The sequence below is a fragment of the Schistocerca piceifrons genome, chromosome 6 (genome assembly GCF_021461385.2).
Source record: "Schistocerca piceifrons isolate TAMUIC-IGC-003096 chromosome 6, iqSchPice1.1, whole genome shotgun sequence".
Classification (NCBI taxonomy): Eukaryota; Metazoa; Arthropoda; class Insecta; order Orthoptera; family Acrididae; genus Schistocerca; species Schistocerca piceifrons.
This window is the reverse complement of record NC_060143.1, coordinates 138,448,229-138,466,453: the sequence shown is the minus strand read 5'-3', so window position 1 is coordinate 138,466,453 and position 18,225 is coordinate 138,448,229. Positions and strand designations below refer to the sequence as shown.

Here is an 18,225-nt window from a genome sequence, read left to right as displayed (position 1 = left end):
AGAGGACTCGAGCCTCCAGAGAAAGGGGTCGTGCAGTCCATGACATGGCGCCTCAAACTGCATGGCCACTCGACGTGGCTACTGAGATTATTGGGAAAGACCTATTGATGGCTGCTATAGATAATTTAAGTACATGGTTGACAAAGCAGAAAGAAAGTTAGTAATTACACTAATAGGGGTGAAATAGCGTGTGTTTCAGTTTTTACATTTAGCTGTTTTTTGCAGAACAGGTAATACAATAGTATTAAAATACATTAATTATTTCGGAAGGTTATGGAGCCTCACCACACAATTTATTTTGCATATTCCATTGCTGCCGGATCAAAGTTAAACTACTTGTCAAATGACAGAGTGATGTTAGATTGATTGTACTTTTGTTGCTTATATTGAGCAGTTGTGCAAGTGCTACAGTTCTACACATATATTTATTGAATAGAAATTAAAGGAAAAAAGTGATAGGTTTTTATTTCCTAAGTAGTAATCTTTCTGTCTTTATTCCACACACTGGTTCGTAATATCACATTTTATTGTCTTAGCTTTTAACACCTTTTTCAATGAATGTGATTCACACAAGTCATGCTTCTGAGTGAATGTGTATTTCAGTTTTGTTCCATAAGTGGAAAACATTTTGTTTGTTACAATTACAGCCCTAAAAAAATCCTTGAATGCTGCAAATCAAAGAATGGAACTTAGCTATCTTAGTTAATTTAGAATCCTTGACTTTAAAGTCTTTTCAAAATTTTATTATGTTATTCTTTTAAATAATCTTCATTTTCTTTATCATAAACTTATTATAACTTCTGTAACAGCAAAATAAAAAAAAAAAAAGAAACTGTATCTTCATTGTCTGATATGCTGGCTAATACTTCACTATGAATGTACATAACTGAAAAGACCATTTATAGTTTGTGTATGCAACCTCTTCTTTTTATGTACATACTCTGACTGTTACAGTTCTAGATGTGCACATCCCTTTAGTGTGATGGTTTGGGAATGTGATGTGTAGCTAGCTTAGGATTAGTTATTTGTTCCTACAACCGTGACTGGATCTTATTTCAGAAGGCTCAGACCAAGAGGATGGAGATGACAACATCAGAAAACCTTTAGGTATGGTTTGTTTCTTTTCTTCTTTATATTTTATGCATCTTATTCTAATAGTGTGAGGACAAATCAAAAAGTAAATTCCCTTCTGTACTGCTCAGAAACAAATGAACAGAACTCATTGGAACGAGTGTCTCGTGATTTGTTCCTGCCAGATAGCATATAAGGCCATCAGGTGCCAAAACATATCAGCATACCATAACAATATACACTAAAAAACTATTTGCACTCCATGAGTTGGTTTAGTAAAATGTGCAGAGTTCTTGCACCACAGATGTAGGCCTAAAGTGGCATATAGCAAGAAATTTTCTTTTAATGTGCTGTACGTAATGTAATGTGTTCCACAGTGTAGCTTACAGCCCACACATGCCTCATAAAGGCAAAATAGAAGAAAATAATTTTTTATTTTGTTTCTTGTTTGACCAACCTTCATAATTATGTCAACAAATAAAACTAAAGTTAAAAAAGGATAGTGCCTTAGATGTTCAATCTGTCTACCAATATGCCTGCAGATATTATGGAAGATACTTTTTGATGTATCCTCATATAATACTTTGTATTTATTTGAAGCACTAAATGTTTGATTTTTATTTTTGTAAAAGCACTTTCTCTTCAAGTAATTTGGTAGCTTTTTAAGTAGAAATTATTTTAATGTCATAAGCCATTAATAATTATTTGTTTTCCAACCCTACAAGTACTTCTTAGTCATGATTATTACTAGTTTTTCTCTCATCTCACTCTTCTGAAGTAGATTAGGCACTTCACCATATTTCCCACTCCTCAGCCCCTTCCTCCTGAACTCAGATAAAGGATGAATGACCCAAGTATTTCACTCCCAATATCTTCTGACCAGGTGTAGATATTACTATGCTTCCATCCAGAAAAAAATTGAGCAAAGCTCTCACTAAATGAAAACTTTTTTCTTTTTTCACATGATCGTATAGTGAGTTCAACTGAGAAGTTACAACTTTCTCCAAATATTAAAAAGTGATTCTGTGTGAAGAATGCTACACACAAATTGAAAAAACCATTGCCTTCTTAACACCCTCAATTTAACCCTGTCCTCCAGAAAGGTCATGTGTTGAAGGGAAAAAATTTCCTGTCAGATAAATTACTTTTGAACAGACTTTGCATGCTGTCTAAGCAGAACACATTCATTGTATTGGAACAAATTTTTATTGCATTTTTTAGTCCTGAGTCACACAAATATTTGTGTAAGCTGAGGCTGAAAAATACAATAAAATAACTAAATTAAATTTGACTTCCAGAAGGCAAATACTATTTACTGAAAGAACCAATGAAAAGAAAATTGATTCAAATGACCTAGATTATCTGCAGAAATGTTTGGTGGTTTACAATAAAACCAATGTAAAACATGTTCAGTGTGTCCATACGGCATAGTTGTATCTTTCAGCAACAAACTTCCACTTTGATCAAAGATTTTATGCCATCCTTTCAAGGAAAAGAATCACCAGTTCGGATAAGGCAAGAATGAGAAAGCAAACTGGCTGTGTGTGTTTGGAGGCATTCTACAAAAATAAAAGAGACTAACACAGTGACACTTTATCATTTTGTAGAAATCATGAAAAAGCTAAATTAGGATTGACAGGCAAGGATTTTAACCCTGTTGCTCTAGAGGATAACATCAGTAAATAAATTCAGGTAAATCATAGGGTATTTGGTGACTTTCCTGTCATTTCCTTGTAAAGCCCAGTGTCTTCTATTTCCAATTTCCGGTCAGAGATAAAGATAATTTAGCTTCCAAAGGTTTTCGATTTTGCCTGTCAAGTCTGCTGTTCCATTGTGGTTTACTTCATTTGGTTGTTTGTAATTCTGAACTATTCTTTTTTTTTCTTCACTGTGAGGAGAAATATTCCACTAGCATCCCACTAGGCAAAGTGATTAACATTGAATAATGCCTTCTAATGTTTTCAGTACATTAAGTAAACTTTTTTGGTTGGATCTGTAACAAATAGTTGTGCTATAAGAGAATAGAAAGCTACTAAAAAAGCTCTAATTTAAGATTGATAATTTGTAATTATTTCTCCATAATGATAGAGACATGGAAATGATGTTAGTTGTATTTGCAGAACAGCTAGACGTCAAGAACATCTGGTTTAAAAGGCAGCTGAAACATAAAATTGGAAGATTGAGTTTGAACAATAATACATAAAGGATAGATTGCTATTCACCACATAGAGGAGCCACTGCACTGCAGACAGGCACATGAGGAAGGAGGCTAGAAGTATGTTAACTTTCGGACAAAGCCCATCTTCAGAACTAGAAAACTTGCACCCACCCACATATGGCCACTGTCTCTGGTAGCTAAGGCCTGACTGTGGCTGCATCTGATGCAAGCAGCTGTCTAGCTGGGGTGGGCAGTGGGAGGGAGGGGAGGGGAGGGAAGGGAGGAGGTGGGATAGCAGCACAGAGGTAGGAGAAGTCACTAAGCTGCCTGCGGGAGCATACAGGGATGTGGTGGGTGCAGTATTTGGAGGTTGTAGTGGGTAGGGAAATGGGGGTGGAAGGAGAGAAGTAGACAAGAGGAAAGTAATATTTAGGTGTATTGGTGGAACAGAAGCCATGCATAGTACTGAAAAGGGAGCAGAGAAGGGGATACACAGGTAAAGAACAGGGCTATTGAAGGTTAAGGCTTGGGGGGGGGGGGTTGCAGGCACTTAGTGATTCACTGTAGAGACAAGGGCAGCTCATTTTGTATTATCGCGAAGTAGGGGAGATAGTGCCACAGACATGATATGTGAATTGGAGTGGCAATCATTAAAACAAAGGTGTTTTTCGCTGCAGCAGGATCTTCTCATGAAATTTCAATCACCAGTTTTCTCCTCCGATTGTGAAAACATTGTGTTGGCACCCACCTACTTAGAGAGAAATGATCATCACGATAAAATAAGAAAAATCAGGGCTCGCACAGAAAAATTTAAGTGCTTGTTTTTTCCACATGCTGTTCGAGAGTGGAATGGTAGGGAGGCAGTTTGAAGGTGGTTCATTGAACCCTCTGCCAGGCACTTTATTGTGAATAGCAGTGTAATCATGTAGACATAGATGTAGAGGTCCCACATTTGCAATCTAGAAAAGCTGGTGTTGATAGGAAGAATCCAGATGACACAAACTGTGAAGTAGTCATTAAGAAGAAGCACATAACGTTAGGAGGCATGTGCAGTAAGTGGGTGGTCCAGATGTCTTTTGGCCACAATTTGTTGGTGTGTTGTTGGTTGTCATGCCCAAGTCGTAGTGGCACAATGGTTGCAGTTAGTTGGTAGATCACATGGCTGCTTTCACAGGTAGCCCTGCCTTTGATGTGGTAGGAGAGGCCAGCAGTAGTGGGAGGATGTAAGGGACTGGTCTTGATCTACAAGTGTTGCAGGAATAGGAGCTATGAGGCAAGGGGTTAGGAGAAGGGGTGGGATAGGTACAGTCGGAGGAGGACATTTTGTAGGTCGTGTTGGTGACTGAATATGACTGTTAGAGGGCTGAAGAGGATATTTATAACTTTCATTGCACAATGAGAGGTATTTGAAACACTGGTGGAGAATGTGATTCAGTTGTTCCAATGCTGAGTGGTACTGAGTGATAAAAGAAGTGCTCATTTGCAGCTGGACAGTGGGTACAGGGGGGTGGTGGGTAACTGATGAGGCAAGTATGGGTGATACATTTCTGCACAAAGTTGGGAGGGTAATTATGATCTGTGAAGGCCTCACTGAGACCTGCGGCATATTTGGAGAGAGACTGCTCATCACTACAGGGGCCGATGAACATGAGTGGCTAGGTGTATGGAAGACACTGTGGTGTGGAATGGATGGCAGCTGTTGAAGTGGAGGTATTGTTGGTGCTTAATAGGTCTGATGAGATGTAGGGTCTTATTTAGCCATCCTTAAGGTGGAGATCAATATCGGGAAAGGTGGCTTGTTAAGCTAAGAAGGACCAGGTGATACGAATGTGGGAGAAGGCGGTGTGGATCAAGAAGAATGTGTATAGGGTGTCCACACCCTTGGTCAGATTATAAAGATGTAATAAGTGGATCTGAATGAGGTGAGGGTTTGGATTCAGGGTGGTTAGGAAGGATTCTTCTAGATGACACGTGAATAGATCAGCATAGGATGGTGCTGTGCAGGTGTCCATTGCTTTTATATATGATGGTAGGTTATGGGCAATAGGCTAAAGGTGTTGGCCCACAAGAACATATTCTCTTTGTGGGGGCACAGTAATGGGTCACACTGGAGCAGCCTCGTTTGTCACGTTTAGGAACTTAATGAAGCATGTAGAAGGCAGGACTGTGTGAAATGTTGGGATGGACCTAAGGATTTGAGAAGGGACTGAAGATCCTAATAGATTTCTGGAGTAGGGTCACTGTTGCAAGGCTTTGTAGGTAGACATATCTGATAGCTGGTGGAGTCCTTCCACCAAGTAATCCCTGTAGTTCGTAACCCCAGTCATGGAGCTTCTGTCAGTACATAGGATTATAAGGTCAATGCCAGTTTCGAAGATGGTGGATTGAAGTTTTTTCTGCAGATGCGAGGTTGGTTTCCATGTTTTAAAGTGAAATACATGTTTATTTCTCACATACACAAAGTACTGTTAGAAGTAAATGTCATGTTAATGACAGGCAAAAAACCCCACTCATCCGAATTGGCTGTTCAATCTTACCTGCACAGTAAAGAAGGCATCATGGATAAAAGTGCAGGAACTTGAAAATCTAGAGATGAGATCTGAACAGCTGGTAGAGATTGGAAAAAAGATACCAAAATGTGATGTAGGAACTACAAAATACAAGTAGCACAGAATCAAGGAAGCCTTCGAAGGCCACCACAACAAGTATTGTTCATAAAATCAACTGCAGTAAGAGAGTTATGCCATGGTAAAAGGAAAATTTTCAAACAGCAACCAAAGAGACCAATTGTTGAAGAGAAGATATGTAGAAATTAGAGGTGTAGAAATCCAGAATGGTCATGGAAGAAATGGGAGGAAAATGATCAGATCAACTTTAAACTGTTGGAGATCAAAGCAGAGAGAACTTTTTCTTCTGTTGAAGAAAAAATACTAACAGACTTCCTAAAAAAACTAAAAGAGAACACCAAAAAGCCATTATATCAAATGATCAGTGTTACTGAAGTGTGACAACTCCAGTGTTTTTTGGAAAGGAGACAGAGTTTAAAAAGACTAGATTTAAAGTCATCTTAACTTTGTAATACAGGGTGATTCAAAAAGAATACCACAACTTTAGGAATTTAAAACTCTGCAACGATAAAAGGCAGAGCTAAGCACTATCTGTCAGCGAATTAAGGGAGCTATAAAGTTTCATTTAGTTGTACATTTGTTCGCTTGAGGCGCTGTTGACTAGGCTGAAAACCAAACTACCCGAGGCAGCCCGTGACAGAGCACTTCATCCCTGGCCTCCAAGAAGCCCTGATCTTACCCCCTGCAATTTTTTCTTATGGGGGTATGTTAAGGATATGGTGTTTCGGTCACCTCTCCCAGCCACCATTGATGATTTGAAACGAGAAATAACAGCAGCTATCCAAACTGTTACGCCTGATATGCTACAGAGAGTGTGGAACGAGTTGGAGTATCGGGTTGATATTGCTCGTGTGTCTGGAGAGGGCCATATTGAACATCTCTGAACTTGTTTTTGAGTGAAAAAAACCTTTTTAAATACTCTTTGTAATTATGTATAACAGAAGGTTATATTATGTTTCTTTCATTAAATACACATTTTTAAAGTTGTGGTATTCTTTTTGAATCACCCTGTATAACACTGGAAAATTCTGGATGGAATACAAATAATGCAATTATGACATTAACAATCCACCACATACTGGATGTATTGAGTGGACACTGAATGTAAGCTTACAAAATTTTGTTCTTCTTCACACTCACTTCTATACACCATACTTATATTGATGTGGCACTGCAGTCTGATTTGGGTGTCTGGTTGTGTTGCATGCAACAGCTGCAATGAAAGAGGATTAGGGAGGGCAGAAAGGGAAGAGTGATGAGAAGAGCTGTGAGGTGGAGAAACTCTAAAGATAAAAAAATGGAATGGAAGTGAACTGCCAGAACCATGGGTCCATTACACTTCTGAGTGATAGATTTAAAATAATGGCATTTGCCATGGAACATACCAAGGAGTTTTTGTTGAACCTCAGCCTAAGAAATAATATAATGATTTCAGAAGAAAGAGGGAAACTACAAATTTAATATTTATGTATGAAGATGGTATCTGTGCTTTCAGAGTTAAGGCTCACCAGCCATTTGACCATCTTCTTTTGTGCAGATGCGCAAACAGTGCCCGAACTCTTAAAGGAATCGGCAGTAAAGCCGCGAGTAATGAGTATAATGGGCAGGGGCACTATGAACATAGTGCGGGACAATAAGTTGCGAATGTGGGTCTCATGGGAAGCATGCCAGAGATAAGTCCCTGCAGTCGCACTATCCTCTGTCCTCAGTGGCTCATATGGATACAGTGTCTGCCATGTAAGCAGGAGATCCCGGGTTTGAGTACCGGTTGGGACACACATTTTCAACTGTCCCCATTGACTTGTATCAATGCCTGAATGCAGTTCAGGGTATTCATATCATTGTAAATTTAATATTTGCTGTAAGGATGAGACAGTGATAAATTGAGAGAAAAGAAAAAGAAAACTTATTTGTTTCGAAATAGAAACATCTCAAATGAAAAATTGTGGCATTCATCTTAATAAGTTTAAGGAAATTAATGAAAACATAAATCTGATGAGGACTAGAAAGTCTACAGTTTTCCTGTATCCAGTGTTACAATCAGTGTGCCACTTTGCTTGGTTATGTGGTATAGAAAAAATCTACGACAGTGTACAAAGGGGGGGGGGGGGGGGGCAGTGACACAGTTTTGCCTAACTAGATTATGGGTACTTGAATGATGATGATGGCTGAAATAATGGTAGTTGAGAGCATCAGAAACTGCTCTGATGGGTTTAAACTCTTGCCTTCACAGATGATGCAGTGACATGAGCTGACATGGAAGCAGAAGTGTAACAGAAACAAAGTGACTGCAATGACATATTCAAAACTTTTGCTCTCCAGATATGTCACGCAAAAAGGAAGGCATTTACAATCAGATGATCACTTTAAATAGAGAGAAAAATGGGTGGAACAAATTCACTAATTCCATTATCTGTATAGTGCAGTAGTAAACCATAGGCAATCCATAGAATAGCACTAGAAACAGTATAGAAAAGATCATTCTTATGAGAAAGCCAATTCTGGATGAGTAAAAGGAGCCCATTAAAATTTGTGAAACCGCTCTAGAAAAAATTTTATAAATGTATTACCACAAATGATCCCGAATCACATTTAAACTGGCAGACACAGCACTGAAACTGAAGCTGAGGAAATGAAATTTTCAATAATAAAGGGAACGAGGTGCAAGTGATAATGCATCTGGTGGCGTAGGGTCATAACGAAAAGGCACTCTGAGAGATCTACGAGTGGAGAGCCCTCATTTACTGGACTAGTCAGACTCATGTTGCTAATTAACAATAACTTATGTCATCTTTCTGGAAATGGCTCTGAGCACTATGGGACTAAACTTCTGAGGTCATTAGTCCCCTAGAACTTAGAACTAGTTAAACCTAACTAACATCACACACATCCATGCCCGAGGCAGGATTCGAACCTGCAACCGTAGCGGTCTCGCTGTTCCAGACTGCAGCACCTAGAACCGCACAGCCAATTCGGCCGGCTTTCTGTAAATACTTAAGACATAGATATCTGGGCATGAATTTTAATCAGACACTACTGTATGTCAGATCTGAATTTACTAGTATTAATATGACTAGTATTAATACACTCCTGGAAATGGAAAAAAGAACACATTGACACCGGTGTGTCAGACCCACCATACTTGCTCCGGACACTGCGAGAGGGCTGTACAAGCAATGATCACACGCACGGCACAGCGGACACACCAGGAACCGCGGTGTCGACCGTCGAATGGCGCTAACTGCGCAGCATTTGTGCCCGCCGCCGTCAGTGTCAGCCAGTTTGCCGTGGCATACGGAGCTCCATCGCAGTCTTTAACACTGGTAGCATGCCGCGACAGCGTGGACGTGAACCGTATGTGCAGTTGACGGACTTTGAGCGAGGGCGTATAGTGGGCATGCGGGAGGCCGGGTGGACGTACCGCCGAATTGCTCAACACGTGGGGCGTGAGGTCTCCACAGTACATCGATGTTGTCGCCAGTGGTCGGCGGAAGGTGCACGTGCCCGTCGACCTGGGACCGGACCGCAGCGACGCACGGATGCACGCCAAGACCGTAGGATCCTACGCAGTGCCGTAGGGGACCGCACCGCCACTTCCCAGCAAATTAGGGACTCTGTTGCTCCTGGGGTATCGGCGAGGACCATTCGCAACCGTCTCCATGAAGCTGGGCTACGGTCCCGCACACCGTTAGGCCGTCTTCCGCTCACGCCCCAACATCGTGCAGCCCGCCTCCAGTGGTGTCGCGACAGGCGTGAATGGAGGGACGAATGGAGACGTGTCGTCTTCAGCGATGAGAGTCGCTTCTGCCTTGGTGCCAATGATGGTCGTATGCGTGTTTGGCGCCGTGCAGGTGAGCGCCACAATCAGGACTGCATACGACCGAGGCACACAGGGCCAACACCCGGCATCATGGTGTGGGGAGCGATCTCCTACACTGGCCGTACACCACTGGTGATCGTCGAGGGGACACTGAATAGTGCACGGTACATCCAAACCGTCATCGAACCCATCGTTCTACCATTCCTAGACCGGCAAGGGAACTTGCTGTTCCAACAGGACAATGCACGTCCGCATGTATCCCGTGCCACCCAACGTGCTCTAGAAGGTGTAAGTCAACTACCCTGGCCAGCAAGATCTCCGGATGTGTCTCCCATTGAGCATGTTTGGGACTGGATGAAGCGTCGTCTCACGCGGTCTGCACGTCCAGCACGAACGCTGGTCCAACTGAGGCGCCAGGTGGAAATGGCATGGCAAGCCGTTCCACAGGACTACATCCAGCATCTCTACGATCGTCTCCATGGGAGAATAGCAGCTTGCATTGCTGGGAAAGGTGGATATACACTGTACTAGTGCCGACATTGTGGATGCTCTGTTGCCTGTGTCTATGTGCCTGTGGTTCTGTCAGTGTGATCATGTGATGTATCTGACCCCAGGAATGTGCCAATAAAGTTTCCCCTTCCTGGGACAATGAATTCATGGTGTTCTTATTTCAATTTCCAGAAGTGTATGTTAATGTGCCTAGCAAAAGTATAGGGGAGGGAAAGGATCCACCTTGGTACAACAAACATATTAGGAAGTTGCTGAGAAAGCAGAGAATTTTGCACAGTCGTTTTAAACGTAGTCACTGCCCCGCTGACAAACAGAAATTATGCGAAATGAAAGCAGCTGTCAGAAGGACAATGAGAGACTCTTTTTAACGAATTTGAAAGCAATATTTTATCTGCAGATTCTAAAAATAACACCAAAAAATGTTGTACGTATGTAAAATCTATGAACGCTACAAATAATTCAATACCTTCTCTTGCTGACAGTACAGGTAATGTAACTGATGATGATAAACAGAAAGCCAAAATTCTAAACCTAGCTTTCAAAAACTCTTTTACGATAGAGGACTGCAGCACCATTCCCCCTTGCAATTATCGAACAAATGAAAGGATGGCTGACATAGTGTTTAGTGTATCTGGGATTGTAAAACAGTTAAGATCCTTAGATGCCAGAAAGGCATCTGGCCCAGATGGTATCCCCGTAAGATTTTATGTAGACTACGCTACAAATATAGCTCCATTCTTATCCGTCATCTATCAGAGATCATTGGAACGGCAGAAAGTTTCACGGGACTGGAAGAAGGCCCAGGTCATAGCAATCTATAAAAAGGGTAGACATTCGGATGCACATCATTACTGGCCAATTTCACTGACATCGATTTGTTGTAGAATCATGGAACATATTTTGTGTTCAGACTTAATGACCTTTCTAGACTCTGAGAAGCTCATCTGCAGAAGCCAGCACGGTTTTAGGAAACAGCGGTTATGCGAGATACAGCAGGCCCTCTTTGTATATGATATACCGGCTCCCAGGTTGATGCCATATTTCTCGACTTTCGAAAGGCGTTGGACTCAGTTCTGCACTGTCCCTTGCTACAAAAAGTGTGCGCTTACTGTCTATCCAATGACATATGCGATTGGATAGAAAGTTTTCTAACAGACAGCAGTATGTCATCCTGAACGGGGTAACTTCAACAAAAACAAGAGTAACTTCAGGTGTGCCCCAGGGCAGCGTAATAGGTCCTCTGCTTTTTATGATTTACATAAACGATCTGGTTGATGGTATTGACAGCGGTCTTAGACTGTTTGCCAATAATGCTTGTAGAATTTTAGAACATGTTTTTTGCTCGCGTATCATGTCATTTCTGGAAACCCAGAATCTACTATGTAGGAATCAACATGGATTCCGGAAACAGCGATCGTGTGAGACCCAACTCGCCTTATTTGTTCATGAGACCCAGAAAATATTAGATACAGGCTCCCAGGTAGATGCTATTTTTCTTGACTTCCGGAAGGCGTTCGATACAGTTCCGCACTGTCGCCTGATAAACAAAGTAAGAGCCTACGGAATATCAGACCAGCTGTGTGGCTGGATTGAAGAGTTTTTAGCAAACAGAACACAGCATGTTGTTATCAATGGAGAGACGGCTACAGACGTTAAAGTAACCTCTGGCGTGCCACAGGGGAGTGTTATGGGACCATTGCTTTTCACAATATATATAAATGACTTAGTAGATAGTGTCGGAAGTTCCATGCGGCTTTTCGCGGATGATGCTGTAGTATACAGAGAAGTTGCTGCATTAGAAAATTGTAGCGAAATACAGGAAGATCTGCAGCGGATAGGCACTTGGTGCAGGGAGTGGCAACTGACCCTTAACATAGACAAATGTAATGTATTGCGAATACATAGAAAGAAGGATCCTTTATTGTATGATTATATGATAGCGGAACAAACACTGGTAGCAGTTACTTCTGTAAAATATCTGGGAGTATGCGTACGGAACGATTTGAAGTGGAATGATCATATAAAACTAATTGTTGGTAAGGCGGGTACCAGGTTGAGATTCATTGGGAGAGTGCTTAGAAAATGTAGTCCATCAACAAAGGAGGTGGCTTACAAAACACTCGTTCGACCTATACTTGAGTATTGCTCATCAGTGTGGGATCCGTACCAGGTCGGGTTGACGGAGGAGATAGAGAAGATCCAAAGAAGAGCGGCGCGTTTCGTCACTGGGTTATTTGGTAACCGTGATAGCGTTACGGAGATGCTTAATAAACTCAAGTGGCAGACTCTGCAAGAGAGGCGCTCTGCATCGCGGTGTAGCTTGCTCGCCAGGTTTCGAGAGGGTGCGTTTCTGGATGAGGTATCGAATATATTGCTTCCCCCTACTTATACTTCCCGAGGAGATCACGAATGTAAAATTAGAGAGATTAGAGCGCGCACGGAGGCTTTCAGACAGTCGTTCTTCCCGCGAACCATACGCGACTGGAACAGGAAAGGGAGGTAATGACAGTGGCACGTAAAGTGCCCTCCGCCACACACCGTTGGGTGGCTTGCGGAGTATCAATGTAGATGTAGATGTAGAAAGTAGTATCACACGAAAGTTGTGAACAAATCAATGAGGATTTGCAGAAAATAAATGTATGGTGTAATGACTGGCAGTTATCTCTCAATATTAGAAGTGTAACCTACTGCGTATAACAAGGCGAAAATCCCCATTAATGTATGAGTACAAAATAAATGATCAGTCTTTGGAAGTGGTAACATCCGTCAAGTATCTGGGTGTGACTATTCGAAATGATCTCAAATGGAATGATCAGATTACAGAAGTAACGGGCAAGGCGAACTCTAGATTGCAGTTTATTGGTAGAATCCTGAAGCGATGCAGTCCTTCAACAAAGGAAATAGCTGACAATATGTTAGTTCATGCAATCTTAGAGTACTGTTCATCTGTATGGGACCCTTACCAGTTGGGTCTGGTTCAAGAGTTAGAGAAGGTCCAAAGAAGAGAGGCAAGATTCGTGACTGGTACATTTAGCCATCATGAGAGCATTACAAATCTCATAGGGAGGTTGAAGTGGGACACACTTGCAGATAGACGGCACGCTAAACGGAAGGCGCTACTCACTAAATTCCGAAATCCGATCTTCACCGAGGATGTAGAGTATATTACCACCAACTTTCAAATCGTGTAATGATCATCATTCAAAGATAAGGGAAATAAGAGCTCATACTGAGGTGTACAGACAGTCATTTTTCCCTCGTGCGATCCGCGAGTGGAACGGGGGAGGATGACTTAGGTGCGAATTGTGCCCTCTGCCATACACCGCTTGGTGGCTAGGGGAGTATAGATGTAGATGTAGAATACACTTGTATTGAAGCAAATATTTTATACGTAAGGGACATGAGGGCTGCGACTGTTGATAAATACAAATAAAAAAGTTTCTGCATCATCTGGATAAATGTGTTACAACTGAAAAAATTGGTTGTAGCTGTTCATTGCTTTTCTGATAGCATCAAGGATGCAGCTTCTGTGCAGGTATAACTAATGTTGTAGTCTGAATGTAAAATGTCTGTGATATTGTAATTGTGTTTATTTAGTAAATATTTTAGAACAAAATGAACAAACCTTGCAATGAAATATGAAATTTATCATTTATTTGTCAGTTAACTTTCAAATAAGCTTCTACATTTGCCTAGAAATACAGTAACATATTTTTAAGAAAAATTACTCCCAATATGAATCTTACATGCAGATAAAGATAGATAAAAATATGTTCTGCTAACAAATCCATAAGAAGAGGAGCCAAATGGACAATAACATGAATATTACCCATTCTTTATAGAGCAAAGCAAAAGAAAAGATAGGAAGGAACAAAATTACTTAGAAGTAATATTGGCAATTCATCTGTTGACCCCCTCAGGCACTGGAAATGCACCAAATTAATAAAATTTTATTTCTCTCTCTCTCTCTCTCTCTCTCTCTTTCCAGGAGCGTATGCTACTTATGTATTCTAATACTAAATAACCCCATTTTCTCCAGGACTTTCCCCTTTTTTACTGGAGGAAAGAACGACTTCTTATAAATTGTCTTTTTTGTAATTCTCTTAGTTTGCACATATACCTGCTATTGATAAATACACTGACCGAAATAAAAGTGAAGCACCCAGAAGATAGGTTGAATGCCAGTGTAATTTAATACATGTACACACCATTGGTGAGTACGTAAACGATTAGTTGGAGTTGTTTATGACTGGTAGATGGCCATCAGAGTGCATTAGTGTAGTTTGTGTTTATTATTGTTACCAGGTTTGGTAAGATATATAAGGGGTGTTAACAAAGTTAGATATTGAGTGATCACAGTGAAGGACATGGAAATGTTGCATACTCGCATGAGACAGCATTATCAGTACCTGACAAGAGTCCAAAAAGGGCCTCTTTGTGGATCTCTGTTTTGTTGAAAGGTTGAATATCCATATTTGTGGGGCATTCGGAAGTGAAAGTGGCCCTGCTGTAGGGATGTCAGAGCAGGCATAGTAGTCCACCAGGTCTGACCACCACAAGGGAGGAACACTGTGTTGTGGGAGGTCAAGCACATCACAATCCTTTCACACTTGGGTGCCTGCCATCTGGAAACCCGTAGTTGACTCCCTGCAACATTCTGTGTCATCCTGCACGATTGCTCGGAGACTAGCAGCAGCTGGACTAGGGAATTATTGTCCCACACATAGGTTGCCGTGAATCCCACAACACAAAAGGCTGCATTTGGAGTGGTGCCTTAATTGGGGAGCATGGACTGTTGATGAATAGTATCATATTATGCTCAACAAAGATTTGCAGTATGTATTACCTCAAATGACCATCGTCAGTAAGCACGGCGGCGACCTGAGGATAGATCCTATTCTTCCAATGTTTTGGAGAGGTGTAGTGTGTTACTACTGGTGTGATGGTGTGGGTAGCCATCAGTTAAGACTTCAGTTCACAGCTGGTAGTGACTGGGATAACTCTGACAGCACGTTGTCACAGACATCCAGCATCCTCGTGTTAACTCTCATGCAACACTATCGAAGTGCGATTTTTTGACTTAACAATAATCATCCACACGTGTTACATGTCTATGTGATACTGAGGTACTCCTGCGGCAGGAAGATCTCCAGATCTGTCTGCAATAGAACACAGGTGGGACCAGTTTGGACGTCAACTCTATCTTGGAGCCAAGATATCGAGGATCAGTTGTGGGCCAACTTGCCTCAGGTGAGGAGAAAATGGCTTAGACACTCTTCCCAACCAAATTTGTCTGTGCATCCAGGCCAGAGAGGGTGCAGTGTGGTACTGATAAGTGCTCATACTGCCCAGTTATTTGTAAATTGCACTTGATCTTGTAATCATTGAAATAACATCACAAACTCTCTCAGTCAATGAAGCTTCATTTTGTTTCCTTCCACACTTCCAGGTGTTTCACATTCCTAGTCAGGTAGTATGTAACATTTGATATAACATCTACCTTTCTCTTGTTTAAAGTGCTTCTGCTACTTACATCTGTAGTATGTGTTTTGTTACTTTTGAAAGAGAGAATAATATTGAATGAATACTTTAAGATACCAGTTGAAATGGAGACTAGATAAAAAAACTAAGAATGTTGTATAAAATGGAATGGAGCTTGTAAATAGTAGTTCTTAATTCTCAAGAATCACAAAATATACCATAACTTAAATGTTATTCTTACTATCATTTCCTCCACATGCAGGTTTGCTTGTAGATTTCTTTCAGCTGCATCTCTCATATGTACTAATTCACCGTGTTCTTTCTTTCTTCCTTCCCTTGCCAGAACTTCCTTGGTTTCCCCACTAAATATTCATCAAACACTATTAAAATAATAATTTAATGTATAATGAGAAAACTTAGCAAATATAATTAATCTTTTAAATACATTTTAGGTAAAAACCATCAACAGTTCCCAGCTATTTTTTTCACTCTAATACATACCTTATTGTTACATGCTAACGCCACTGATAAAACCGGCAGTACGCAAGACGTGTTGAAAAGGAAAAATTGCTCAATCCCAGTGACATTTTAAATATATGGACACGTCTTTCAAATTCGCTCACAAATTTCTGTGCAAAGGTCCTAAAAGTGTCCTTCATGGAGAACATGTAAATACAATCTCTTTCAACAAAACCAGTTTAAAATATAATGAATGTAAATGAAAGTTAAACGGGTAGATCACAAACCTATTTGAGACAACATAGGGAAATACTCAAAACGTCAAAGCATGAAAGTGAAGTTGAAAAGGAGAGGAAGTAGTTTGATAAAAAGTGACTATCTTTTCAAGATTTTACTTCATTTAAACTTGCCTTTACTGTGATGCTTTTGAATCCATTAAGTGATATCTGCTAAATACTCACTGCCGCCGACTTTGAAGCAAAGCTTGAAAATTATTGATGAAACATACAACTTCTAAGCTGTGAATTACTTAAATTTATAAAAGTAGACCCTGCTTACATTGTGTGAAGTCATACAGGCGTAACAAGTGGAAATGAATTATACGTTTGGGTATACAGAGATCATAGTCACAAGTAGCTGTTGTTGGCAGAGTAGACTGTTCATACTAGGCATGTTTGGTAGGTTGATGTAAAGACATACAGTTGTAATAGTGCACAAAACTATTAAGGTTTCAAGAATTTTGAATCACTGCAGCTATAGCTTGGTAGTTGCTTTACTGCCATAAATTTTAAAAAAAATTGCTGTTGTTGTTTTTTATCAACATTTATTTTGTAGCATCATTCACAGCAAACGCCAACTTTGCGTTAAGTGTCAATTGACAAAATAGAAATCCAGCAGTTGTTGGAATGGATGACTTTGTATCCCTGAAACCATAAACAAGAAAGATTTTCAAGATGTTGAATGGGGAAAAGAAGGCAGCTGGGCTTAAGAAATAGCCTTTATCTATAGCATAAAATAACTCGTGTTTGTGTGTTCTGGAAAATTTTGTGCATGCACTCATTTGCTGCAAGGAAGTGGAATGGTTTAGTCAGACAATACTAAGTTGAACAACAAACTGAAATTAATATCCCACTAATTCAACACACACAGTCCCATCACGATGAATCAGTGCAGCTTTATATCTATCACTGATACAAAAAAAGTTGTACTGATTCTATTGACAGAGGATTCACTGTTGGTCTACCTATGCTGTATTGTACATAAGTAGGCACTTGCTATAATTCAGTAACTTTATCGTACATATTGTAATCTTACTAAAACTAGTGAATACCAACAAAGGAAATGGGTAACTGAGGGTAAAAAAAAAAAAAATATTAGTTCTTGTGCACTTTATGATTTGACAGCAATTTCAAATGATGCACAGTCAGAAATAAAAACAAGACCCATAGATAATGATGCATAAGAGGCAAAATATGTAATAGTAAGGGAAATGGGTTTTGCACAAGATTCTTTTAAAAACTAATAAACATACTGACATGTAAAAATTATAAGAAGTATATAGACATTCCATTCTACCTCCTCCACTTTAAATTACTCTTAATGGATATCTTTCACATAGTTGATTCATCCGTGTGAATTATGACTGCCTGCAGGATTGGAGTCATAGTTGCAATGAAATGACAAGATTACATGTGGTAGCCCATTCATTTTAGTGAGTTGCCATGATAGGAGGCACCTATGTCTCCCTTTGTAGTCTCATTCAGAGTGCAACTGAGAAAAGCATACTTTAAAAAGGGGCTAAACAGATTTGAGACAGCATTGTGTAGGCCCATCCATTACTAGTTCACACTACTTTCGTGTGAAACAAATGAATTTAGTTCAAAGTTTTGCTGGTTGCTTAAGCATTTAATTTGGTTTCACATTTACATAGTTTTACAGCTTCATTTAAGGAACTAACAAAGATGACAATACTACATGCACACATGTGAGAAATAGATCAGTAAGTGGCATTACCAGTTCTCTAAACTTCATTTTAAAAAAATCAAAACGCTACACTTCATGGTGTAAGCCGTAACAGAACAGTAGTCCTCCTCTATATT

General features: G+C 40.3%; 1 protein-coding gene across 7 annotated transcripts in view; it reads left to right on the top strand.

Annotated features, from left to right (window-relative positions):
* The window catches only part of LOC124802531 (dystrobrevin beta), a 604,748-nt gene that overhangs the window by 581,028 nt on the left and 5,495 nt on the right, over positions 1 to 18,225 (top strand). For 6 of the 7 annotated variants that reach the window (XM_047263382.1, XM_047263384.1, XM_047263383.1 and 3 more), the window contains one exon: positions 1,060 to 1,107. The exons of the other annotated variant lie outside the window; for it this stretch is intronic. In XM_047263382.1, coding sequence (XP_047119338.1) covers positions 1,060 to 1,107 — 48 coding nt within the window. The remainder of the gene's footprint in view (positions 1 to 1,059; positions 1,108 to 18,225) is intronic. 7 annotated transcript variants of the gene reach the window in all.